We start from the raw sequence: 27,596 nt of genomic DNA, 5'->3' as shown, positions 1-27,596 counted from the left end.
GAAATTCTGTTGGAGAATGGCTTCACAACTGTAGAGTTTAGATGACACCCCATCACTTGATGCCCTAAAAAAAGCAAAATTTAGGAAAAAAACTTTCAAAAACAGAGATATGACAAATAAAGGCAGGGGTAGAAAGATCAAACCAAAAAAAGAATCTGTCAGAATCATAAGCAACAGCCTAAGATATTGTGCAAGGAGTACTGGACAACACAGCCACTACTTTGCAGACTGTTACAGAGCAGCTATAAACAGTTACAGGGCCATGACCACACTCTGGAAGGGCCATGAGTCACCTCAAGCCATCCAACCAAACTCAGCAATCCAAGTAAGTCTTGAAATCAGGTTCTGAATAGCAAGCTGTCAAAATAAAATCTTCTCAGCAGAAGGTTCACCAGAACAACTACAACCAGTTTCTCACACTGACTGTGGTGGAGCTACTCGATGGCCCGGAAAGCCTGGACCAAGGGCACTGCTTAGGCAGCTCTGTGTGCATGCATGCAGGGCCAGGATCAACTGCATGCACTTTGATAAGGCCACAGCACTTGAACTCTGCACTCAAGTCAAACCGTTTATCTTATCTTGAATCAGGGGCATCACCAACACCAACAAATCCCTCCATGAGCCCCATAATCAGCTGCTACAGAAGGCTCTGCAGGGTCACTCTCTTGCCTCCAGTCTGCAGGCTTCAGCCAGTGCTGAAGAGCTCTGAGATACTGACTTCAACGGCAGCTTCCACCTCTGCTGTGTCATATCATCAACTCTCCCCTGTAGAGAGGCCAGGGTAACTGCACAGGATGTAGAAACCAGCACCAAAACTGAAACGAATAATACAAGAGAGTTCAGATTCCCCTCTACAGAGCTACAAACCCAAGAAACCTAGGTCAAGACAGAAAAGGCTAGTGGGGAAGAACATGCTTGTCAGTACAGGTAGGCAAGACATATCTTTATAGGCACACCCTGAGGATATGAAACAATACTTAATTACTGTGAAAGTAAATTAAAAAATAGAAGGCAGTTAGAGTTCAAACAGAAACAGAACTAGCTACCATATATTAGTAGAGAAGTTACTAGATATTTATCAGCTTTAAAATAAAGAGACTCAGCTAACTTCCACCAGCATGGCTGAGCACTGGAGTTGGGACAGCAGCACATTAGAGACCACAGCTTGCCAGTGACTGATGGACTGGGACAGGGAGACGAGTGGGTATCCTGAAGTGTGTTGGTTGCACACATCCTACAGGCAGTCTCATACGCAAGAAAGAGGTGGTTTGAGTTGACCCTCCTTTATCCACCATGGCAGCAGCTTCCACAAGCCACGCTTACCAACCCATGGCCAAAGCTAGCTACTGGAAAAAGCATCCCACGAGGTCTCCACCTCAATCTGCCGAGATGGGAAAAAACACCTGTTACTTTCATACACACATGGACTATATGGTCCATGTAAAACATAGACCTGAGAGTAAAACAGACCTATTTTACAAAACAAATTAAAGGCCCTGCATAGCCCTTAGGGCTAGTGCCTCAAATTGTCAGTGGTAATAGGCAGCTTGGGAAAAGCACCTACCTTTCATCATCCTAAAATACCCACAGTAGGCATGGAAAGAACGGGCATTAGGGCTATGTAAGTTACTTGATATTTGAAATCTAAATTTTCCTTGAAAATGATACAAAGAAAGAAAAGAAAGAAACTCTCAATGCACACATACTGGAGATTGAAACACATATTCTCAGAGAAAGGAGCAAGGTAACAAGGCAGGAACTGAACTTTGATTCTTATGACAGTTGAGTCTCACCCAGCAAAATAACCCTGTTGCCTTCCTTAAGCACAGACCTGAGCAGTGCAGGCTCCCTTCAGGGATTACTGTACATTCAATAACATTTGCAGTCTGAAAAGTTTGACCGCGCAGGCAAGGAAGAACAGGTCAGGTGTTTACTGCTTTTTCTTTTGTTGCCTAGAGTCATGCATGATTCACAGAGGGTAAGTCAGATCCACCAGATGAGCCCATGGGAAGATCCTCTTCCTAAAGGTTACAGAAAGCTAAACATAACCAAGACAGAAAAAAAAGAACAGATTGCACAAAGAGCTAAAACAACCTTGTACCAGAACTACACTACTGCCCAAATCTAAGTGTTCTTCACATTCCCACTAGAAACACTCACTGTATTTAAAGTGATTTATATCTAAAACTCACAGCAAAACACCAAGACAGGCTGAGCACTGATACTAGCTGCCTAGTTAAAGAATGTACTTCTCACCACCCAAAATCCCCTCCTACTTACGTGATCATCTTCTGTAACTGGAATAAATTAACCCCTAACAAAAAGCAGCTCTGCCTGGCAGAAGCAGTTGTGAGAGCCACAAAGCCACAAAGCACTTGCTGTAGTATTCAAGGGCCCGGTTTGCGGGAGAGACCTTGCTGGGCAGCCGCGTTTTTAAGATGATATAAACAAGTAGAGCAGCCACCGTTAAATTCGGCTAATTTAAGTGAATTCTCTATCACCCGTTTATTTTGGCAGTGGAGCACTGAAAACATCTGAGCCTATCTCCACGTACTCTTATCACTTCGGGAGACGGCAGCCTGTGGGAGCACCGATAAGAGCTGTACCCCGGGCCAGCCCCGCTCCCCGCTGCACCCCGGGCTATCACCAAGCGGCTGGGGGGGTGGAGGGAACCCCGGGCCGGCTCCTGTGCGCTCCGGGGAACCCCGCGTCCAGGGCATCCCCGGGGCAGCCGGGCGCGCTGCGCTCCCCCGCTCGGCCCGGCCCGGCGGGCTGACATCGGCGGCAGCGCTGCCCCGGCGCGCCGGGCTCCCGCGTCCCGGCCCTGGCAACAGCGGAGCCGCCGCTCGCCCGGCGCACCCGGGGGGCTCCTCCTCCGGGCGCGGCGCCCCGAGTCGCCCCGGCAGCCGCCGCCGGCGCCCCCGCCTTTGTCTCTGCCGCGGCCGGCGGCAGCGGGGCGGGGAGCCGGGCTCGCCCGAGCCCCCGGAGCGTGGGCACCGCCGCCCCCCGCCCTGGCCGTGCCCGCTCACCGTCGGAGCTGACGGTGTCGTAGGAGTCGCCGGGGGCGGGCGCCGCGGCCGGCTCCCGGTAGTCCACCCAGCTGAGCCCTTCTACGCTGTCGTACTCGGCGCGGGGCTTGTCCTCCACCGGCACCACGGTGAAGTGCGGCATGGCTGGCGGGGCGGAGAGGGCTCCCCGCGGCACCGCGGTGAGGCAGGCGGGACGCGGCGCGGAGCCGGCGGCGCATTCCTGCCCCGTGCGGTCACTTCCTCTCAGGAAACCGCGCTCCTCAACTCCACCCATTCCAGTGCGAGCGCCGGGGCGGTGCGGATCCCGCCGCCCCCGGGGCCGCCGGGCGAAGACCGGGCGCGGGGGCGGGGGTCGCTCCGCCGGGCGGCCGCGCTCAGCAGCGGGGGCGCGGAGGAGGGGCCGGAGGCGGCGAGGCAGCGAGGGGAAGGGGGAGCCTTCCTCCCCCATTCATCGTGACAGGAGCCGGGCCCGGGGGCGGTGGGAGCGGGGCGGGGCGGGGCGGGCGCCCTCCGCCCGCCGCCCTCCCTTGCGGGCGCTGCCGGGCCGCCTCGGGGAGGAAATATCCACTCCGCCGTGCCCCGGGCTCGGCATCCCCGCCGCCATTTGCTAGGCAGGAGCGATGCGCGGAGAGCGGCGGCGGGGATGGGGGGGCGAGCCGCGGGGATGGGGCCGCATGGTCCCGAAAAGCCCGGGGGGGGGATGGGGTGGTGTGGGGCAAGCATCAGCAAGTGAGCCGCGGGCAGGGGGCCCGGGAGCCCCGCCGGGCCGGGGCAGCGAGAGCGCCAGTCAGGGATGTAACGGCTCCAGTCCCAGCCCGGCGTGGGCCGGCGGAACAGGCGGAAGGCGCAGTGGCACCCGAGAGCCGGCTGTGTGCCGGGTGCCGGTACCGGGCGATCCGCAGCTGTTCCTGCTTCCTGCGCCGTCAGTGCCGTGGTTTCCCTTGTGCTCGCTCTCGGCGCCGGCGGCACGAAACCCTCAGCGGGGACGTGGCAAGCGGAGCAAGCCCAGGGGAAACGGGGAACATGGCAGCGAGGGAGGCGTGGGGGGAGCGCGGGGCACGGCGCTGCCTGGGAAGATTTGCATGCGGGTCGGGGCCGAGGATATTTGTAGCTGTATGCAAAGCAGCCAGTTGCTAAGGCAGCAGACGGATGGGCTGTGGCCCTCCCACTCAGACTGGGGCCGCGGAGCCGGGGGACACCATTGTTCGGTCCCACTCCCGGAGGCAGAGCGGTGACATCCCCTCCATAAAGCTCGGGGCACGCCAGTTGCCCAGCCTCTTGTCCCTGAGGGAGCAAAATTCGATTTTGCCTTCACATTTGGAAAAGCTGGCGCCAGTGATGGGTATCTTGGCCTTCATTTCGTGTATGGTAGCCTTCACATGGGAGTTTAAACGTGAATTAGTAGTTGATAATGTTGTTTATTGTCTGTGTTTGAAAGGTAGCCTTGACAGTAGAAGGATCTCTTTTTAATGTGTTGTGTAATCATCAGAAAAAAACTCAAGAAAACAGTTTGTGTGTTTTACTATGGACTGTCAATTCAAACTGGTACTGTAGATTTGTGTAGACTTACATATTCCCTAATCAAGAAATCGGTGTACAGCGACAAGACATTCCAGCACGGATGTAAGTTTTGTCTTTTGGATCACACATGAGTCTCCAGGAGGATACAAAGTTTAGAGAGAGGAAGAGGCTAAGGCTGGGCCTTGCTTGTGCTCAGAACCACCTTACCCCCAGCTTTCTGAGTATGTCCTGTCTTTTTGACAAAGCAACCCGCAAGTCACTGGGAGAAAGAAAAATTTGTAATGAGCTGGAGAGAGACAAACAGGAGGGAGAATGCTTTGTCCACAAGAACTGACTAATAAATCTACTTTTAATTAGTTGGGGTTTGAAATAACCATGAAGGATCCATGCTGTGGGGCGACTGCTGCCAAGGGGGTGCAGGTCTCTCAGTTCACTTAGCACAAAGCTGCTGGTAGACCACCTCTGGGGAAAGTCAGAGCAATTACACCTCTTGGTATTGATCAGACAGGTGGAAAGACTTCTAAGACTCCTATGCTTTCATATAACCTACATTTTACTTTTGTCTCTTTGCTCTGTTGAGGGAAACAACAAGGATCTTCATGTGGCCATGTGTATCTCTGTAAACAGCCTTATCACTTTTGGAGGAGTTTGAAAAAAAAACCACCAGAATTTCCTCTTGAAAACTCCCAGTTTCTTGAAGACCTAGGGTGAGATTTTTTTCCAGTAACCTTAAAATGAGCATGTTTGTAAATGCAGTCCCCAGAGATCTATGAGGCTTTACTTGCTATTTCTCTGGGCAAGCAGTAATTTTTTCCCCCAGAGGAAAGTAGAACAATGGGCCCAAAAGTAGCATTTGCTGTTTTACCCTCTATGAATTACGTTTTGTTCGTGTTCATGGAAGGGATGACCTAACAAGCTACACCCCACCAAGAAAACGGAAAAGTAATTGATAGGGGGAAAATAATTTTATATAGAAAAGGGGCAAGATGCTAATTCACCATTAAGCATGTCTGTTCATGTTCAGTCTTATTCCCTGTTTTCCACTTTATAAAGCTTTTGAGTGAAAATGTCTGGTCTAAGGAAGCTGGTGTAGAAAAAGGAGACAGGGACTGTAAGAAGTAAGTCTCCAAAGTTAATGTTTTTGGAGTCATGCATATTCAGGAAGAAGTATTAAACAGGATGCTTCCTTCTCATTTCACTATTGAAAGCAGATGTGGCAATGAGACACCATTCTTTAGGTACCAAAAATGCATCTATGCCATCACAAAACATTTTAGTATCATAAAATCAGTGATACTGAAATTGTAACCCATGAGCAGAAAAAGTTTAAAAAAAAACGAGGCTCATGCACATATACCAGCACCTCCCTTCTCTGGAATGGAAACTATATCCAAATGTGTTAGGGGAGAATTGAGCCTTAGGAAACCATTCAAGTCTATTGAAGCAAAAATATTTCTTTTGTCTAGGGACAAGGGTTCTTTACTGACTTGCAGAAAGGCCATATTTAAAGCTAAGAAGTTATCTACCCATGTCAACTTTGTTTAGCATCTGGTTTGTAAGAGAACACATTTTCAACCTAACTTTTTTTTTTCTGAGGGTAGTAAGTGACTGTTACTCTGAATGGTATGAGTGGCCATCATAAGCTCAAAAGTTGTCTGATAAGAATGGGATGCTGGGATGAAACTGGATGATCTCCAATACTACACTACAGTTTTTACCTGAAACAACATTGCTATCCTCTCATTAAATAAAAGATGAAAATTACCTTTACAAAGCTAAATAGAATTTGGGATTATGGTTTCATATGGATACAGACTGGTCAGCGAAAACAAAAAGCAGAGACAATAATTTTAATTTCCTCTTTTTCATCTCATCTTTCTACACACCCCATTCCAATATAAACAGAGGAAAACTGCACTTCTAAGAAAAAGCCTGGTGGTTTCACAGCAAAAACAATGAGTCCAGCTCAGCAGAATCTTATTAGATTATTAGAAAGCTTATTAGAAGAAAAAAGGTCTTTATTTTCAGTACTCTAGTGTAGATTTACAGCATCAGTGAAATCAGCAGCCTAAAGATCAGCAGATCCATCATCTCCCCTCTGATACACAACCAGGAACTGCTTTTAAGTTGTTATTAACTACGAGTCATATAATCAAAGACACAGTTCAATTCTTAATTAGGAAGCCACATGATATTTGTGAGCTACTTTAAGTAGGTGAAGCTTCCAGCTGAAAGGTCAGTACACTTCCACAGTAGATAACTGTTGTTCAACTCAGAGAAAAGACTGTATGAGAAACTCTTGAGTCCTCCAGAGGAGTGGTTTGGTAACTGCTGTAGAGCCTGATATAAATCCTCAGGCAAGTGAGGTCAAGTTTTCCTTGAACAGTTTTTATTGCAGGTGACACCTCTGAAGCATTAAAAAGAGGAGCTTGGCTTTTACAGCCCAGCATGAGACAGTGACTGCACACATCCTCAGCTGTTAGACAGGCTTGGCTCACATGTGCAGGGAGTTTCCTGCATTTCCTGGCAGACAGTGCTCAGAGGTTCCCCTGTGGTGCTCACACAGCCATCCTAGGAGAAAGGGAGCAGAGAATTACTATCAGTGTTAGTTATCACTTACAAGGGTTCAGCCCTCACGAGGGATGTGGTGCACACATTGGTAGGCTCTGGTACACAAGCTCTGGAGTATTGCTGACTTTCAGACTTGCCAAGTGTGATGTTAACCTCAATCAAACAGCAAAAAGCATCACCATTTCAGTTCCTTCTCAAAGCAAGTGATTTCCTGTTTGTTTAAGGATAGAAAGACACAGCATCTGAAACTGTGTTTGAGGACAACTTTTATGTTCCTTTCTTCCTGAATTTCATGGAGAGATGTCTAATTTTAAATATTTAAATATTAAGTATTTTTTTTTAACTAGGAGAATCAAGGCCAAACAAAAAGTACCATCTGTAGAAATAAGTCATAACATTGCAATTCAGATAATTTTTTTAAATTCATCTCTAAAATTATGTTGCCCCTCACATTATTTTGGTGTGCTCTATAATAACATCATCCCTCAAAAGCTTAGTAGAAAGTTTAAATTAATTTTCTGTAAATGAAGCTTTGAAATATCTCATTGGTGGCGTAACCTGCCCAGTTATTGCTGTCACTGTTGACAATGTTTATGTCCCCAGGCAGAATATGTGTCCTGCTCAGAGGTGTATGCACAGGATGCCCTGCCCTAGCAGCCTGAGGGATAACATCCATTACTCTGTTTTTCCAAAATACATAAAACTTCTTGAGTGAAATACCTGTATTCTGGTATTTTACATAATCATATTGCATTTCTGTTAGTACAGCAGTATAATGATTCCTCTTTGTCAGTGGGACAATCCATGAAATTATGCTTTAAAACCATGGAAAATTTCTAAACCATATGACATGAAAAGTATTTATGAAATATCCAGGATCATACAGTTAGTAGCAGGATAGTGACCCAGAAAAGAATACATAGAGGAGAGGTTTGCAGATTTATAGACAGCACAGATCTAACAGTATAATAATCTCTGTGAAACTGAAAACAGCTCAGTTAGCTGCCATACGATTAAGAAAAAAGCCCTGGTATCTGGAAGTATTAAATGCTTACAAGTTTCAAAGCCAACCCTTTATTTACAAAGCATAGAGATATTTAAATCTGTGTAACGAGAAAGGCTGGGATACACACAGCAGGGAAACCGTAACTGTTATTTATTGGTTTGAAAGATTTTTCCCACTAGAGTGGGACCTGGGTGAGAAACAGCCAAGAGCTGAGCATCAGAAATAGAACAACAAAACAAAATTTGCCACTGCCAAGCTATAGTTTCCCTGGACATCAGGCTTGGCAGGAATTCTGCAAGTTCATGGCCAGCATTTCACCATAGTGAACTTTGGTTTTCAGCACATTCCTGCTTCTCCACGTGCGAGGATCACACCAGCCTTGTGGACAAAGCAGGCCGGAACTGGCAACCTGGCTGTGAAGGTTTCTCACTCACAAACACCAGGATCCAGTCCCCGTGACAAGGACAGGCAGTGGCTGGAAGAGATCAGCATGTACAGCATGTACCTCCATGTAATAAATGCTTGTAGGAGATGCAATGTGCAATCCTCCACAGGCCGTTTCCAGGAGAAAAGTAAGGCAAGGAAAGGCCACGTTATAGCAGGACAGGAGCTCTTCTGCTAAAGACAACTGAAAATTTTGCTGTTCTGCTAGAAAACATATCACAGCTTAAACATTAAAAGACCACAAGAGGACACTGTGGTGCCACTTACCTTCAAAATTTATTTACTTTAAGGGACTTCTGCTTCACTTGTAAAATTACTTATAACTGTATTTGATACACGGAATATCCATTTCTACAAAGATACCTTCATCTCATCTTTAGAAATTGAAAAGTTACTTAGTCTTTGAGATACCTTTTTTTCCCTACTCACCCAGGTTCTGTACATTCAAATAAGAGAACTGTATTAAGGTTTTCTACAATAAACTTGTTAAATATGGCAGTAATTTTTAGTGCAGAATTAGGGTGCTGGAAAAATACTACTCAGTGTTTTGGTATGGTCTTTCCTTTTATCCTTTTTTAAAGGGATCAATTTTCAGATCAGTGTCATCTTTAGCATGGGTAGATTTGTCATAGTCTATTTCATTTTTAATAAAGGGCTCAGAGAAGAAACTGAGCACAGGCCTAGACAAGATTTTTGAGATGTTGAGTTTAGCTACAGGAGGAAACTCAGGAAGATTAATCCAAATGGACTTTTCAAAGCTCTATTAAACTTTTTTCAAATGTTTGTATTCTAGACTAAAGGGACCTTATTTTGAGTTGTCTGATGAAACTTGTATTAGCTTCAGTTTTAATCTCACTTAGTTTGATCTTTATTTTGTTTCTCAGCAACAACCGTCAGGGGAACTGGAATTCTTGTTTCCTGGGCTTTATGCTTTCCTTTCATTGCAGAATTGACAAAAGAAATGTTTTATGAAAACCATAGATAGAAGATAGACCAGGTGCTGAGAAAGGACTTCAGAAGAAAATACCCATTATACAGAGGAAAGAATCACCTTAATGGAGTTTTTAAAAAAGTCTGGGGAGAAGCAACAGCAAAAGAGCAAAATTAAGTGCCCTCTAATTTGAGTTCTGATTGTTGAGGCCAGAGCCTTGATTAGAAGCAGCAACATTTCTCTGTTGTAAGATAAATGCTGAACTTTGTTTACTTAGCTTGGGTTTTTTTTCCCCTCCACTATTTGTTGTCTCATGACAGAAACAACTGAACCAAGTCCAATACCTCTCTCAGGTCACAGTTTTTGGAAAGAGGGGTTGGTTTTTTCTTTTGCTTTGCCAAAAAAAAAAAAAAAAGAAAAGTCATAATGAAGTTATAAATAAACATGAAGGTTAGTGAAAGCTTTTCCATTTCTCTGGTTTCAGAAGATTAAAAAAAGATAATTACAATAGCAGCAAATAACCATTCCTATGTCAAGTTGTTCTATGTAGACGTAAGGCTTGTAGGTAAGATACCAAGACAAAAATCAAGACCAGATTAAAAAAAAAGAAAGAAAGAAAAAAAGAAAAATATAATACTTGAAACACTGAATCAAGCCTTCCAGAACAGTCAGAGTAGGTTTATCCAGGATCACAGTCTGTCCTGAAAACAGTTCAGCAGATCAACTAAAATACTGCTCTGGGTCTGCAAATTAAAGCCAACAAATCTTAAGAAGAAATGAAAGCCACTATTACTGGGAAGAATCTTTTGGTTATTTAATTCTTTTGTAGTTTAAACATGTTACATTTTCAGAATTTGAAGGAATTTGATCATTTCCATATGTATAAATCCAGAGAAGAACAAACAGAACTGCTGCTTTCAATAGCAAGTGGAAGAAATCCAAGTTGCTGCAGTCTCACTCTGCTTTTTCACTCCTCCCCTCCCCTAACACTGAGCATGGTTAACGCAATCACTGACATGATCAGCAGGAAACTCATCTCTTGAAGGAGGAAAACAGTCTTCTGTAAGACCAGCTTCCTGAACCAGCTTACACAAACACCAGTGCTGTCTCAAGGGACAGGGGAGGCAACATGCAGCCGAGGGACAGAGCAGTGCAGCAGCCCCAGCTGACCCTGTCACGAACTGCTCTGGCACTGCTTCTCACTCCGGGACAGGAGGAGGATGCAATACCTGGCTCTGCAAAGTTGATTCTGTGGTGCAGATGCCCACTGAACCTTAGGTGTAAAATCAAACCAAGTGAATAAATTTAGATTCATGTAGGTGGTTAGACTTAATGCACAATGTTTGCTGACCTTAAAACAGAGAAATATGCTGGCATGTTGCTTGGGCAACTCAATGACATGCAAGAAGGAATGTAGATGTTAAGCACAGCTGAGTATTTTATATTCAATGTAAAACCTGCAAGAGTCCTTCCATGGCCCAAACAAGTCACCTGCTGGGTGGAAGTTGGATACAGGAACTGAACTACTCAGATTTTAGGTGACAGAACTGTTGTGCGTGTCAGACCAGCAGAAGACTTTGGAGATTTGGTTTCTAGCATCATCTCTTCCCCAGATGAGACAACTTAGAACTGAGTTATTTATTTCTGTGGCTGCTACAGTCCATTAGTCTGGAAAAGGAGAGTACTGGGGAAAGGGCCCTGGCATCAACCTTTTATAATCAAATCAATAGTCTGCATCAATATTTATCCCTATAGTTCTTGGCTGTTCATATCACACATGTAAAAGCATGAGCTTTTGGTTGTTTAAGATGCCTTCAACTCTGGGTCTTTTGAAAATCGGCCTAAGGTAGTTCATAGTACATAGATTTTGAGATTTACGGAAACAGTAATATTTTCAGAATTCACGTTAGCACAACTCGTTATTTAGAAGACGTAAGTCATGACTTGCATTCTTTCATTTGGCAGCCAACAAAGCTTATTACAAAGTTTGTATCTCAATTGTAACTGGTACTTCAGTGATAAGAGCAGCCATAACAGAATCTGTCAGCTGAATGCATTCGAATTACCAATGCAAATGGCTGTTATTAATTGGGGCAGGGCAAAGGCATTCAATTGCAGCATGAATCATCCTCCCACTGGGAGGCAAAAAACAGAGTGTGATCATTTTATGCTTGAGTGGTTACAAATGCAGTGTTGTGAATACTACAAGTTGCTGTCAGGGCTGGAGACACTAGCACCAGAGTGAAGCATCACTAGTTTTTCTGAGAGCAGTCACAGCTGTATCTTACATGATTTTACTTTTGAAATTAATTTCTAATACGTTTCTTCTATCACGTTTCAAGTTGCATAGTTTTGATCGTTTAAGAAAAATAAATTAGCTGCATCTATTAAATAAGCTAGATAATATGGATAACCACTGCACAAGATTCCATCTGTTGATTTTGCCTTCTGATTTTGTTTCACACAAGCAGCTTATTTGAAGCATTCTAAATTAACATTGTAACTGGTAATGGAAAAGGGACTTCTAGATCATGACACACCTGTGAGAAGTGCTGTGAGGCAGAGGTTATCCTAACTCTGGTGCAGGCAGCCCATCTGGTTGCCCATATGCCTTGTTCTCCAAGCCTTGACAGCTTGACCAGGGGTTTGCTGCAGGTAACACTGTCATCATGGACTCACTGCAGTGACTGATCCCTTCCCATGGGCTTGCTTGGACAGGTTTAGCACTATCTGAGTTTGGATGAGGCTGCCTGCATACGTCCAGGATGCTCTAGGATTATACCTGCTTGAATTTCCCCTGCCTGCCATTGAAGAGGCAACCCTTCCCTCTGATATTGACCCCATGATACTCTGGCCTTCTTTCTGCCACAGGGGTGCACGGTTCTTTCAGGGCCTCATGGGCCTCTAAATATCTACACTGTTTTGTGAGATTACACCAGTATCCTTACAAGTTTTAAACAATATTTTATTGAAATTTCATGTCTATGTTTTGCCACAAGGTTACAAATTACTCATTGCACAAGCAGTCAGCAAATAGGCGCAAAATATAATAGGTAAGATGAAACATATAAAAGTATTTTCTGTGTCTTTAAGGAAAGGAATATATATTTTTATATTGTAGTAGTATTATATGCTGTAGTATGGGAAGGTAAAAAAGTAAAAATTAGCAGGCAGTGACAACACAGTATAAAGAAAACTGGAAGCTGGAAGGAATAAAGAAGCATCTTACATTTCAAGTATGTAATGAAACACCTATCAGAATACTAGTTATGAAAAAAGAGACCATGGATGGCAGTTTTCCAATGGTTTATGAACCCATTAGAAGAAATATTGATGGGAAGTAAACATTTGCCCTATTGAATTAATCATTTTACCAGTAAAAATACGTTCTGATGCCAGTCAAGCAATATCAGGGAGGCCAGACTTCTGAGTCAGTAATTCCCTTTTCTATGTGCATTACCAGGATCAGTTTTTATTGAGAAACTATTCTTAAAAAGTTGGCTTGTGTGCAACTAGATTGTTCCACATGATTTGTAAAGAATTTGGTAACATACAGGAATATAGTGACAATATATTTATCAAGGACACGATCTTATCAAAATAATTAATGAGGCTTAATTTTGAAGCTATAAAAAAAGTGTCCTTCCAGAAATCCTACTTGTACATGGAATGCAGAAATGGATGGTAGGAACAGTCTCAAATGCCTCTAGAAAAAAACTAACTTGCTGTTTTTCCATTCTGTACATGCTCAGCCTTCTCTTTCAGTTGTTAAATACTTTGTGTGTTTACAAGTGCTTCCCTTAGATCAATTACAGGGCTTTTATTCTACACTACGGTTAAATTCTGTGGATGTCATATCAGTAAATAAATATTGGTATTGTAAAATCACAATTAACAACAAATATCGTAGAAAAGCATTTACCAGCAAGCACTGGGAACTGACCCGACAAAGATGTAGTGCTGCCATCTTATAATTTCACCATGAATCCCAGTATATTTGACTAAAATGTCAGTTTTGAGCCTTCCAAGAACAGCCTATCTCAATATATGCTCTTCTCTGCAACAGGAGCTTCTAACCTCACATACCTGCTGTATTTCGAAACATATTCCAAAGGCCGAAACAGCAGATTTATATAAAATGATCTCTGTCTAATCTCATGTCTATGAATCCATTGGCCATGGTCTGATTTTAGCCAGCTAGAATAAAAAATGAAATAATAAAACACGATGCTGATAAGGATAATGGTTTAAATGACAAAAATATTTCCACAACTCTCTTACTAGTCAGAATTCCTGCTTTGTCCTGGCTTGTTCTTGCTCCCATCATCATGAAAATGTTGCAAACAGCTGTCCCCAAATTATAGAAAAGTATCTACAACGTTGCCTGCACCCGAATGCAAGAGATCTCCGTCCACCCTTCAGTAACTTCCCAGTTGTCCACTGTCCTGGTCAGGGTTCAAAAATAAGAGTTTAGTACTGCAGGACGGGTCTCTAAAGTTAGTGGTAGGCATGCAGTCCAAACTGGAATAGGCTTCTCACCCATCTTGTTGTCTTAAAAAACAAAACAAAACCAAACCCCAAGCAAATCATAAAAGCACTCTTCCCCATGTGGCAGGGGCTGGTCTTCTCTGAGTAAGCCATCAACTGTTGATGGTAGTTGCATGATTTAACAAGAAGTAATATTTGAAGACTTCTTGGCACAGCTGTCTGAATCATAATCTCTATTTCCTGTGTGGAACTGCTGGTTCTGGACTCCAGTATTTATGCCACAACGCGGGTACCAAAACCATGCATCAAGTATTACAGAATTTATTCTTTAGTTGTGAATACTTTCTATTAACAATGTTGGTCCTGGTCTAGCCAAGATGACACAGAATTTATCACTTCAAATTCCAAATGCTTTTGCTACATCATTTATAATTTACATTAATTTTCAAGTATGCAGGTGAATTTATAGAAATTATATTTAAAATTTATTACAGTTTTCCATTAACAAAACACAGAAAGATAGGTAGTTGCATTGCAGAGTACTCCATAAATCTCTCTCTAGATTCCATAGATCTTATGATACAGAATACACCATTAAACAGGATACAAGTGTCAGACTAAAAGGTTGTGCCACAGAAGGAAATCCAAAGGACCTGGCTGGCTGAAGCTGAAGCTTACGTAGGTCCAGGCGACAGGAATTTTGTACTTCTTGCAAAATTTCACTTTCACCTGTGTCCATTACTCCAAACATGTTCCGCACCTACAAAAATTCAAAAGGTTGTCCCTGAAAGCCAGACTGGCACAACAGCAAAAGCTTTATGCAGCTAGGAAATCCCATGCTATTTCAAGTTACCCAACTCCAACTGTATTGCAAAACCACATCTGATTGTGAGGAAATCAACATCATTATTCTGCTGTTTGCTTTCCTATGAAACACTTCCCAGAATTCAGCATATATTACAGGCAAGAGTCACAGTTCTGGCTGTTCTTTGTCTTGGCTCTCTCCACACGTGTAGCAAACAAACTTATGAGCTTTCTTCCCTGAGGTGAACTCGCACTCTGAAGACAGAGCTTCAACATCTCTAATTTAGAAGGGAAAAAATGTTACTAAATCCCACAGATTGGTTAGGTGTGATGAATTTGAGCCTCTTCATAAAGTCAGTCTGCCACTCGATTAAGTCAGCATTATGTAGATATTTTGGCAGATTAACTGGAATAGTGCAAATTTCCCGGATTTCTGTTCATCCAACATGCCCGAAAAGGACAAGTGGAAGGAAAGTGAGTGAAAACTTCTCACTAGAAGACAGTGAAATATATGTTGTCTATAAGGCTTTGTGAGTAATATCTACTTACTTAGCCCTGTGAATAAAAGCAGTAGGAGGCAAGCAGTCTGGAAGTTTCAGCAGAGGCATTTGTAAAAGTTACATTTGAGGGGGCCCTACTCTTACCCCGTCTCCTTCCCTCCTCTCCTCCCTCATGCTTCTGGACTAACTTCTACCATTTACACTTAAAGCTTGCTGTGATCTAGTTATGTTTATGGCTTGTTAGCGATCTGGTCATGGCAGAAGCCTTTTGAATAGCAGCCCAATCCCATGACAAGAATTAAATTGATTTGCAGGAGTCAACATTCCTTACTGCCCCAGCGAACACAGCCAGACTGTGGTGCTGGTACATCCGCAGTTTCTCCAAACCATGAAGTGATTCCATTTAGAAGTCACTGATGTGTGTTTATCAGATTACTGCAGAGAGAAAAAGTTCCAAAGAGCTTTGTCTGCTCTCTCTCATTTTCCTTTATTCTGCTAACACTCTCTTGCCATCTTGGTTTCTTTCCCAGCGTTTGGAATTACTGAATTAGGTGCTTACATTCCCTCATATCTCTCTCACTTAACAAAAAAAAAAAAACAAAAACAAACCAAACACTCAAAGGCAAAACACATAAAACAAAAAAAAAAAAAAGAAAGAAAAAAAGGAAAAAAACCATAAAGCACCAACAATTCCTTCCCTCCTAGTAAGAATCAAGATTCAGTTTGGATTTTAATCTTACATTTTCCACTTCCCTGAAGACACGGAGAAAGTTCTCCCTTAAGACTCCTTTCAGTTCAGTTTCATTCCATCCTCTTCTAAGAAGTTCCTCTATCAAAGAAGGGTATTTAGAGACATCTTCCAATCCCTCAGGGAAACTGTTGGTAAGTCACACGAGAATATTCAACACACATCAATGACAAATTGGAGAAAAAGGTTTTGAATTAGTCTTTTGTACATACTGACTTTTGGAATGAGATCACTTGGGACCCAATTCTTCCTCTGAGAATTCAACTGACAAGCAGAAACAGGTTTGGGACACAACAAAAGGCTTTTCCTTTTTTCTAAAAGACCCAATAGACAGAATACAACTGGAATGAAGATGCACTTCTATAGAGGCAAAACAACAGCATGGGAGGATATTAGAACAAAAGGGAAATTCATGTATACGTTAATCCACAGTTTCCATCTGGCCTTTAGAGTAAAAGGAAACAGCTGCATCACAGATTAAGTTGGTGCAATCCACTCATAACTGAGAACAAAAGGAAACCTGCAAACACATGATGAGCTCTGGAGTTGCAGGCAATTTAGTGAACTCTGTTGTTTACAAAGTATTTGAAAAAAATACAATTAGAATAATAATATTGGTTTGAATTAAGCCAATTGTTTAGGCAATGGAAAGAAAACTATTCAGAGCCCTCTACTGAAGAAATTAGAAAAAGCAAAACTGATCTATGTCTTGGGCTACTTCTTGTCAGAATAAAAAGAATTTAGAAATAAGAAGCTGCAAAACCTGCCTTAAACAGCTCTTTTAAATTGTATTTCCACAAGACTTTGACAATGTTTTGAGATAACTAATGTTTTTGGTATTTTTCTGTTCTGTGGAGGTGTGGTGATAATCACATCTCAAGCAATCTGTAGCGTTACTACCAGGAATTAGGGCTTTAACAAGTCCACCACCAATTTAACTGATGCACTTTCTGAAAATGCATGTGATAAAACGTGTCCTTTTGTTGCAAACTGTGTTTTTCTTTTGAACATTATAGTTTCAGAGCTATGATATCATGGAGCTGACACAATGGGTAGTGTTTGTACTTTACAGATGGCAGCCTGACTCTGACTCTCATTCCCAAGGAGGCCTGACTCCAGGAGAAAAAGGAAAAAGAGAAAGGAGATGATGATTCAACAGAAAGATAAGAAGAAAAAAAAAGTTTAGGGTTACAGCAGCAAATGCCACCCAATCTGCTTTTATTTCCTCAGCTGTAACTGCACTAGCCCAAGAGTGAGGAGAGGTTTTGTGGTAGGCTGTTCACCAGGCTCTGCTTGCCTCGAACACTTCCCAAGCCCCAAAAGCAGGAGTGGTTTCACAGCTCCCAAACACTTTGGGCTTTCCCCAAGGATAGTGGAAGAAAGAGTTTTGCAGCATCTCTTTAGGCTGAACCATTTACCATGTAAAGGTTGAGGCAGCTTTTCTGTCATTCATCTTTGGCTTTTGGAAAAAAACAACCTCTATCAGTGGTTTTGTATGCACAAACCACCATGTAGAACACATGGCTGCAGAGTTCACAGGCCATGAGGATCCATTTCTACATTTGTAGCACTACTTCATGCAGTTCTAAAAAGGAATCATTGTGCCTCTCTTTCATAAAACTTGGTTTAGTGCTCATCACAAGACAATCTGATACCAGTTTTTTAGTCTGCCTTCTTTTTTTCCCTTAAATGAATCAAAACCTGCAGAATTTAAGGAGCAGGTGTCAATGTATGTACAACTTTACTAACCGTTCCACTCCATCATAGTCACCACCAATTCCTATCGATTCTGAGCCTGCAATTTTCTTTATATGGTCAAAATGATCTGAAAATAAATACCAAAGAAAACAACAGCTAAGCATCCAGCAAAAAAGAAGTATTACAGTTCACACATATTGGCACTAGGTGACAGCTCTCCTTAATCATGGATTCTTGATCAAATCCTTTTTAAAATGTCAAAAGACCCACCCCATCAGGCAGCAATCTTCAAAATAAAAACAACACTGATGAAATGCAAATGAGGAAAGAGACATGATCATCACAGCACATTCATTCCTAACAAGTAGCCCAACTACACCGATAGAATTTTCATTATGCATTGCATACCTAGGTTTCCCACTCTTAATTACATAGGCTTAAGGTGTTTTCCCGAAAGTAATAACTACTTTGGGATTAATGGTTGTTGGCTCAATTTGTGAGCATCATATCCTCCAGCTACACACACCCCTTGAACTCTTGTTATTGTTTAATGAGTATTAGCTCAAAAAGTACCTAGAGCTGGGCTAAGGTGTGGATGGAATAAACAAGCAGTATAATTTACATGACCTTGAAAATTATTCAGGCAACAGGAAATTCATAGAATTTATATGAATTCATAGAACCCACAAAAACTACAGTGTATGAACATCAAACCTGCAAGGGTAGAAATATTAACAACTTTTCTTCCACAGGCCAGTACATCTGCATTGAAAGTCACCATGACAATTCCCTTGTTCTTTTTCTGAAAGATATGAATAGACAGGTGATGATCACTTATGTCCTGCAAGCTTCGTGGGCATCTTATACAGAACCTTCTACACCCATCAATCAGTGAGAACTGCAACACTAAGTCAAAGCTGAGGTGGCAACACAAGGCTTTTCTTCCCTGTCCTATCTCCGGGTTCATTTTACTTTCATGTGGACTGAATCAGCAGAAGTGCAGTGACTACATCAAAAAAACTCAACCAGAATTTCAAAGTATTTTCAAGCACTTCATTTTTGTAGTCATAGACTAAATACAACCCAAAGAAAATGTCTCAGAAGCAAATGTAAGCTGCTCCTCAGGGATATGCTTCTAAATCAAATTCAGGGATGAGGAGGTGGAAAGTAAACATCATGATTTGAATGCACGTTTGCTGCAGCCCAGGCAAACACTGCCATTAAAAGAAAAAGCAAAACCCCCAAGAAGCAAAACCAACAAATTCCTTCCTCCAAAAAACAAACCAAACCCAAAAACCATATGACTCACCAGTTGCTGGAGAATATCATCAGGAACATTTCTTGAGTGATTACAAACAGAAAATGCTGAGGAGTGGCTGAAAATTACTGGTGCTTTTGAGATATTGAGTGCAGCTTTTGCTGTGGAATATGAGGTATGAGATAAATCTATCAGCATACCCAGGCGATTCATCTCCTTTACCACTTCCTAAAACAGATGTACAGACAACAGTGTCAGTATTAAGTTTCCTGAAGGGAAACCGTTTAGCTGACATATGTAAACAGATAGATTAATTTTGCAGCTGTCAGCTAGTCATAAACATGCTGTGCCTGTGTTGGTTTCTATGTACCTATTAATTCAATAGTAATTTATTCACTCAAAATTAGCCAGCACACCACTACATGCTCAAAACTTAGAAAACTTAGTCAATCTAAAATAAGTCATTCGAAGTGTTATTCACATCTCACTGCTTGCACATATGAATTCATACATTTAATCGGTATTAAAACCGTTGTAATTAAATCTAACACTTCTTTTACCCTAACAAACATCACAGGGAATTTGATTTGGACTACATCCTGATCACCTCCTAACTATCAAGAACTTCTAGTAATAAATTTTTAATGACAATTTGCTTTTGAGAAGATAAGGCCAGAAGTCGTTAGTTGCATAACACATTGCCCGGATTAGCATTTGAAAGAGATCCTTACTTGGCCAAATGCAGTCAGACCAATAACACTAGGATAAAAGTTGTGTATTCCTTTAGATGATGATTCAGACCTTAAAAAGGGGAGTGAGGGAGGAGAAACATCATTATTCTGGAGAATACAGTATCAACAGCTAAAACCTCTTACACTACACACAGGAAATATTACCATGTCACATAGCCAAATGTGGGGATAATGGGCTACATAATAGGTATCTTGCTCAGGCAGTGCTTTTTATGTTCATAACTGTTTTCAGGTTCACTGATGTTGATGTTTGTAAAGGAATTTAAGACAAGCAGAGAGGTGATTGTCAGCAATTTTCTGATTAAACAAACTTCCATGAGAGAACAAAGAGGCACTGTAATGGCAGTTACCTGCCAGACAGAAAACCTGCTTTTCAGCCGCCTGTACAGAATTCCCCTTCCCCTCAGTCAGTGCAAGAAGGTATTTTGCCAGTCCAGCAAAGAGAAGTTGCAAAGATTCTGATACAGGATCTAAATACCCATCTCTGTAGCTCCATCTGGGACCTGCACTTATGAGCTGGCCAGAGAGGACAGTGTTGAAGGCTGCTGAATGCTGAGTTCTTACATATCATTTACCTTCTTTTATCTACATCATATGCATTTTCAGTACTTTTTTTTTTGTCTGTTTTGCTGTATGTAACTTTCCCAATATAGCAAAGGAGATATCAATTTGACCATCTTTGTGTTGTTAAAGAGGTTTAAAGTGTCCAAATCATGAGCATAACAAGCACTACATAACGGATGTAGTCTCCCACTATACACATGGCAAATTATTTACCCCCAAACCCTATCACCTGGACTTGGTTCAAGGTCTTTCACACAGTAAGTTTGTGCCTGAATCCATATTTCTCCCATCATGCAGCTGCCACTCTTTTGCATTAGATAGTCACACAAAATATGTGCATTAGTTACCAAGGAGTGTTGCAGGAATGTGTTAAAGTCATGTAACGAACACCCAAGTCATAGTACATCCTCAGTGTTGCCAAACTGCTGTCAATGGAGTGGCCACCTTCTATTCCAATCAAACATGCAATCTTTCTACTGTCAGAGATACCTGGAAAACACAAAGGAAGATAATTCCAAAGTAATTCCATGACAGATAAGAAGCCAGCACTACTGAGCAGCAATTGTTTGTGTAAATTGCAATACAGACATTTTCATAGAATGGGAGCTTACAGAGTACATGTTTTTATGGCAAATTCTCTCATGACTGCAGTGGACCAGGACTGTACACAGAGTCAGTGGCTGTGGTTCAGAGGAAGTGTTGAAGTTAAAGTTGCTCTTTAAAGCAGGATAACTTGTCTGCTTGCATCTCTCTGTACATACCTCCCACAATCACATTTTAAAAATTCTTTTACAAGAAGGAGCCTCACCTTGGGAAGTCATCACAAGTTCCAGCTCTTCATAGCTGTTACACATCCTCTTGACAACATCGATTTGCTCTAAGGTCAGGCGCACAGCATCCTTGTTCTGAGCGCTGCAAAGAACATACACTGACCAAAACTGAAAGAGATATTGACAGGTAAAGCAGATAACTTGTGTTTTGACTTGGAAACTTCTGTTTGCTCATAGTTCAGGAGCCCAGACCAAAGTAACTTCCTGCAGTTTATAAGGGCATTGCCACTCTAGCTTTTCCCCCAAAGAAAGAGTTAGGATGCAAGGCAAGAGCACCCACTCCAGACATGATTAAGGCCTTCTGATACACTCAGCTACTCCACAGTACATGCATAAGATATAAGCTTCCTTTAATTTATGTATCACAAAACATATGCTGCTGTTTTGACTAAGGGTACCTGAATTATAAAACCCAAACTTTTGAAACACAACCGTCATGAAAGAGTGTCTGTGGCTTTTCAGTTTTATTATTTTTTTCTTTTTCAATATAAAGAGCCAAAATCAGGGCTAGAAGTACTTTTGTGTTTGGGGAAGAAGCACATGTAAAAATATGGTCTCAGACTCACCACCACGGCAGTACATACCTGAGCTCCCACATAACCAGCCTGAAGTTTCACAAGGTTTGTGTGGGTCGTGTTGAGTTCTCTTAAGTTGACTCTACTGAGTCTATTTTGGTAAAGTATTCTCAGCTGCAGTACAAAGTCATTGTGGCTAGAATGGAAAAATAGGGCTTGGGATAGAAATAAGTTGTTCCCTTTCTAACCCAAACGTAATTTCTTCCACTGTTCATAGTCCCTTAGACTGTTAGCTGCCAATAATCCCTGCAGCAATAGATGCCTTAAAGTCTCCCTTCTTTTCTGCCTTTTCTGCTTCTCACCTCATCCCGTCAGCAAGCAGGTTGGGGGTGTACAGTAAGTTGGGAATGGACACAGTGGAGACAGCAGACCCCAGCTGGCCAAAGGGTTGTTCCAGACCATATGGGTCATGCTCAGCATATAAAGTTGAGGAGACAAAGGAAGGCAGGGGATATTCAGAATCAGGATGTTTATCTTTCCAAGAAAATGTTATGTGTGATGGAGCCCTCTTTCCTGGGGATGACTGAATACCTTAGTCATGGGAAGCAGTGAATTAATTCCTTGTTTTGCTTTGTTTGTGCATGGCTTTTGCTTTCCTTATGAAGCTGTCTTTATCTCAACCCACGAGTTTTCTCACTTTTCTGATTCTCTCCCTCATCCCACCAGAGGGACAAGTGAGCAAGGGCTGCGTGGGGCTCAGTTACCAGCTGGGGTTAAACCATGACTCCTGGCCAGATCCCAGTGGTGTTTAGAATAACGCAGTCCTACATTAAGCACCCTCTGAACCAAAATTCCTTCCTGATACATCACTGCAACAGTAGCTCGGTGCTATGTGCTCATAAACAGCCTGTGTCTCTGCTAATCTAAACACACTTCAGCATTTCCCCCTCACTTGTCAGGACTCACAAAGAGGGTTTAGTTGAACATATTTTATATACCCATCGATTAAACGTGCATCTTGCATCAGCTCCATAGCTCTTTCTCTCATTGATTTCTCACAGCTGAATGGCACAATATCAGAAAAGAACATCAACAGCCACAACAACTCTGCTGTATTTCTCTTCACTTCCATTTTCCAGTGGAAAAAGTGCTAAAGCACAGGAATACCACAATTGTTCACTGACAACAATGAAACAGCAAAATTTCCAGTCTGCAGAGGCTGTAGGCTTAACAGTACAGGCAGAGTTGAATGCCTCTCCTTCTGATAAGGCTTGTGTGAATTCTGCAGGAGGAAAGAAAAAAACAAAGAAATCATAGTAAACAGAAGGGAAGGTAGTATTGGAAACTCTGAAACTGCTACATTCTCCTAAGGATTTTAAGGTCTCTGGCTATTGTGCTCTTGCACATATGACCGCTCCTTAAACACTGCTGCTGCCACCAGCTCAGTGCTGAAGGAACCAACTGTTCAGTCAGAGATGGCAGGCTGAACCTGCCTAACCCTGGACTCACTCCTCCCAAAACAGCTTCCAAAACAGCTGAAGAAGATCGTTTTTTCATCATGCTAACTAGGCTTGTTCTCTTTATATGGGAAACCTCACACTGAAATGAGCACTGAAACTGTTTTCTGAGAAAGTTGAGAAATGAACTGCTTCTGAGTAAACTGTCTTGTTAACACACACAGAACATCCAAGTATTTTCAGAGAAAAGCTATTGAAATCTGACAGTTCTCCAAACCTTAGCAAGTGCAATATCTGCCAAACTTGAAAGGGTCACTTCATGAGGAAATGGGTGTGACAACAAGAGTCATCAGAGTACCTCCTGTACTTTTTTAAAAATAGTCGTCAAACATTTGGACAACAGTCTTTCAAGAAGCATTTTTACAAACAAATGAGAAATAGCTCCTGCTCTATGTAAAGTAAATGTAAGATCTACCAGGAGGGGCAAATACCTTTACAGATAAAAGATTGGGTTCACCTATACCCCACTCAGAGTTATTGGCAGCATTACCTATAAAGCTGAGGAACACTCGTTGCCTTCATTCCTGGGAGTGATATCCTGATTGAGGCACATGCCCTCAGGGGGGACAGAGCCATAAAGAAGCAGGAGGGCCATAGCTGCCATGTAAGGATGCAACAAGGGGGCTTTGCTCTTTTAAAACAGATAGATTTTAAAGGAAATTTCACAGCTAAAAAAGGGTGGTTTTCTGTATGCTTCTGTCATTTACCATCTTTGGAAACAGGGACAAGCTGCCTGGCCCCTCCTCTCCTTTCCAGCAGGCAGGCCAGGCCCCAGTGCAGAAGGTTCAGTAAACAGCTGCTATTTAAGTGGAGCAAATCTCAGTTAGGAATGGCATTCCTTTCATCCCATCTAGAGTCCTTATTTTCCATTTTATTTTTTATTGAGACTCTTAACAGCCATTACATTAATCCTCAAATTTGTTGAATTATTGTGCCAAATCAAATATGCAAAGTGCATTAAAATAGATCCCACTGCTCAAAATAGTAACATATCCTGAAAAACAAAGAAGGTTCATCCCCTCCACAGTCCAGTTATGCTGAGATCTCATGTAGATAATCCTAGCATAGCTCTGAATTACCTACCTCAGATCATGGCAGCATCTTGGTTGCAACAGACAACACAAGGTGACCAGAACCTTAGATAGAAACTTCCTTGATGACCACTGCTAAAAGCTTGGATTCACCCTATTCTTTAAATAATAATTAAATGTAATTAGTAAAACATAAATATTAGACATACTTGTAGGAGCAGAACACACATCATACTAAGTATGTTTTAAAGAAAAGCTACTGGTCTCTCTGAAATTCATCTTTTCATCAGGATAGTCCTTCTAATCTTTCTCAGTTTTTCTTGAAATTCTTTCTGCCATCACCAGCTCTAAATCATGATTCCTGACATGTCAGGTTTATTTCTTCTTCTGCTTGGAAGCCCACTTAGTGCTGTGTTACAATTCCTGATTTCCAACCTGCCATTCTTTCACTGCCTATGGAGTAATGTAATGAAGTTCCACCAAGCAATGAGAAAACATGGTGTTTATTGCTTAAAACAGGGATGAAAGGGAATAAACACAGTAATATTTGGGAGGCATTTCAGGATAGCTTGTCCCAAACCTCCTGGGACAAAGGAACCCACTAGAGGCAATTCCAGTACTTCATACACAGGGAAAGGGTGCTGCCCACATTTTTCCGGTCTAAAGAGAGTACTTTGTGTTATTCTGGTCATGGCATGCCAATGAAAGATTTTGAGGAACAGTGATTGCTAGAAACACAACCATCCTCAAAATCCTCCTTCAGATAACAGTACAGTCTTAGACTAGAAGTTCTTCTGCCATAAATATGCATCAGAAATATACTCGCATTGTGAGACCCAAAAACTTTAGTGGAATAACACTTCTACAAAATCATAAAGATTAGACAGCAATCAGAAGTAGTTTCTTTTCTGCTCTGTGGCAACCATAGAGATTTCCCTCAAATGTCAAAGCACAAATACAGCCTTACCCTTTTACCACAAATGCAGACTTTGTTACCACAGAGAAAAAAATCCTTGTGTCTCTAATCTAGAAATCTAGAAAATGTTAAATTTGTTTGTGGCAGCTCAGCATGTGAAACTTTAAAAAGAAAAGGTCAAAACACTGCCCAAACAGAAGAATTCTGAAAAGTTAGTACCACAAAGGCAAATTAGTTTCTGTAGTCACATTTTGGTTGCAAATTCCTCAAACCAAAATACAAGAGAGATCTGGAGCCTGAATCTCTAGAACTCTGCCAGATCCTGACAAAAGGACTCGAAAGGAAAAACTAAGATTTTATAGTATATTATCTGCTCTGACCTCATACACATATAGAAGTCCATATAATTTGTCAGTTCAAAATGCTTAATGAGAAAGTAGCAAACCTTGTTCACACAATGAAACAGTTCTGATGCTATAAAAACTGATACGCACTGTAGATTTCAGTCCAAATATTTACTATTTTTTCGTGAAGTCAACAGCAATTTTCAGGAAGATTTTTCAGCAGGAAATATGTGTTCTTCAAGTGGTTTGTCTGCTAAGATAAATTATTTTTATCTATTCATTACCAAATCTCCATTCTGTGTGTTTGTGCAAAAATGCAATTCTTTGTAGCTACAAGGATTTTTTATAGATTTGCTCTATCAAAGTATCTTCTCGGTTTCATGCAAAATATTCTTTATACTTTGACAGTGAGATTCATTTGCCTTTGAAACTGTTTAGGTAAAAAAAAGACACATAATTATATCATCATTCATAGATCAGTTCTTGAAAATTGAAGGAGTATTGCAAGCGCTACACAAAATTAAGAACATGGCATATTAGCATCCCTGTCTAAACAACATTCAAAATACAGAACCCACACAGCTTTTTCCCATGCTGACTAAGCAGAGTTGAGAAGTGGAAGCTGAAATGAGATTTTTAGCTTTTCTTTTGTTTATCTAAAGGCTCCTCGGAGCAGTTACCTTCTTCAGATAATGCAGCTGAGTCGAAATCCACATTCCACTGTGTTGGATACAACAGCTGAAGCTTGGCACCAGATCTGCTTGGCATCACAGCAGCAGCCAAGAAACCTCTGCTATTTGTTTAACTCATGTCACAGGCTGCACACACAACAGGCATTTGGAAATTGCCACTTTGCGAGCTGCAAGGTCTGTGAACGAGCTTTCAGCTCAGCTGCGCCCACGTGGGAGCCCCACAAGTCATTTGCCGTGCCTTGTTGAAAACCCAGCATTTCCTCCCTCTTGTGGCAGCCTGGCTGTGCAGTCCACGATGCCTCTGTTCACTAGCAGATGATGTGTTAAAATCACTCTGTTTGTATTGCTCAGAAATAGGTGTCTCTCACCACAGAATAATTTAGGTTGGAAGGAGTTTCCGGTGGGATGTCATCTAGTGCAGCCACCTGGTCCCAGGTAAGGTAACTCCAAAGTTCGATCAGGTTGCTCAGATCCTCACTCAGTAGAAGTTTTGATATCTTCAAAGAAAAAGATTATAGAACCTTTCCAGGCCTCTGTTCCAGTGCTTGCTTATTCACACTGACTACACTTAACCCAATAAATATCTACCTCTTCTACTATATCTGCTGTGTTTTATTCAGGATTTACTGTGCCACTGTATTATATCCGTAAAGGTCAAAATTGTCACAAGGTACAGGTGGCCTTTCCAAAAATAATTATGTCTCTGAACGTGCTGTGGCTTTTCACTCCCTTTCAAACATGAAAGTTTGGAAACAAAGAAATATATGCAAAACCATGATGCTAGAGTTTTACAAGAAGTAAGGTATGCTTATCATCATTTCTATTTCACTTCGTATTTTGCACTGGAAACCAAAAGGGCATCATGCTTTTGTTTATGATTCCATTGCAGAGAAATGATCAAGTCTCATGATAAAATCTCCCACAGACCTGTTGTGCAAGTTATGTCTTAAGTGGAACACACATTCATCATCAATCCTCTAGTTCCCACCAACTGGAAAACTTAAACAGAACCCCCCACATTCCTGAGAATTCTGCTGCACATTGCTAATTTGGTGAATTTCACTTATAAACACTTGCCATCCACTTCTGTGAAGTAGAGAACCCTAAACAATACAAATGAAGTAACAAGAGAAAAGACAAATATTTTCCCTTCCTAATCTGAAGTTTGATCCAGGCCAGAGCCATTATTATGCCTATGACAGGAAACTATCTTTCATATTTAAATTAAAGCAGCAAATAACAGGCTCAGATTCCTTTTCCATTTGTGGTCTAGTTCTAGCCCATGTTTCACTGTTAATTTTAAACTTTTCAGATTCTCATTTCTATCTTCCAGAGTAAGAAAATATCACATAACCGTCATTGCTTGCAATTTTTTCCCCCGTTTTCTAAATTTTCTCTCTTTGGAGAGTCAAGTTAAATCTCTGATCTGATTTCTAC

At 41.8% G+C, this 27,596-nt stretch overlaps 2 protein-coding genes across 8 annotated transcripts in view; both read right to left on the bottom strand.

The window, feature by feature from the left end:
* SLC12A4 (solute carrier family 12 member 4) overlaps nucleotides 1–3,318 on the bottom strand; it is a 46,704-nt gene extending 43,386 nt beyond the window's left edge. For both annotated transcript variants that reach the window (XM_048316620.1, XM_048316621.1), the window contains exon 1: nucleotides 3,030–3,318. In XM_048316620.1, the coding sequence (XP_048172577.1) occupies nucleotides 3,030–3,303 (274 nt within the window). In that variant the 5' untranslated portion in view covers nucleotides 3,304–3,318. The remainder of the gene's footprint in view (nucleotides 1–3,029) is intronic.
* Nucleotides 3,319–6,414: 3,096 nt separating this feature from the next.
* Nucleotides 6,415–26,724, bottom strand: LOC125332231 (dipeptidase 2-like). Of its 6 annotated transcripts, none has more exons than XM_048316938.1 (12): nucleotides 26,148–26,724; nucleotides 24,260–24,366; nucleotides 22,658–22,941; nucleotides 21,729–21,855; nucleotides 21,123–21,252; nucleotides 20,662–20,803; nucleotides 19,730–19,799; nucleotides 19,050–19,226; nucleotides 18,455–18,542; nucleotides 17,792–17,867; nucleotides 16,035–16,170; nucleotides 6,415–7,121 (listed from the first exon to the last, which is right to left on the bottom strand). In XM_048316938.1, exons 3-12 carry the CDS (start codon nucleotides 22,789–22,791, stop codon nucleotides 7,023–7,025), a joined length of 1,179 nt encoding a protein of 392 aa, XP_048172895.1. In that variant the 5' UTR covers nucleotides 22,792–22,941; nucleotides 24,260–24,366; nucleotides 26,148–26,724; the 3' UTR covers nucleotides 6,415–7,022. The 6 variants fall into 6 exon arrangements, with proteins under 6 accessions (XP_048172895.1, XP_048172896.1, XP_048172892.1 ...); XM_048316939.1 differs by lacking the exon at nucleotides 6,415–7,121 and adding an exon at nucleotides 12,447–13,947 and having other exon boundaries at nucleotides 26,148–26,719; XM_048316935.1 differs by lacking the exon at nucleotides 6,415–7,121 and adding an exon at nucleotides 12,447–14,750 and having other exon boundaries at nucleotides 26,148–26,713.
* Nucleotides 26,725–27,596: the final 872 nt, after the last annotated feature.

The sequence above is a fragment of the Corvus hawaiiensis genome, chromosome 12, assembly GCF_020740725.1.
Source record: "Corvus hawaiiensis isolate bCorHaw1 chromosome 12, bCorHaw1.pri.cur, whole genome shotgun sequence".
NCBI lineage: Eukaryota > Metazoa > Chordata > Aves > Passeriformes > Corvidae > Corvus > Corvus hawaiiensis.
Note: the sequence above shows the minus strand (reverse complement) of the source record. Positions and strands in the feature narration are given on the sequence as shown.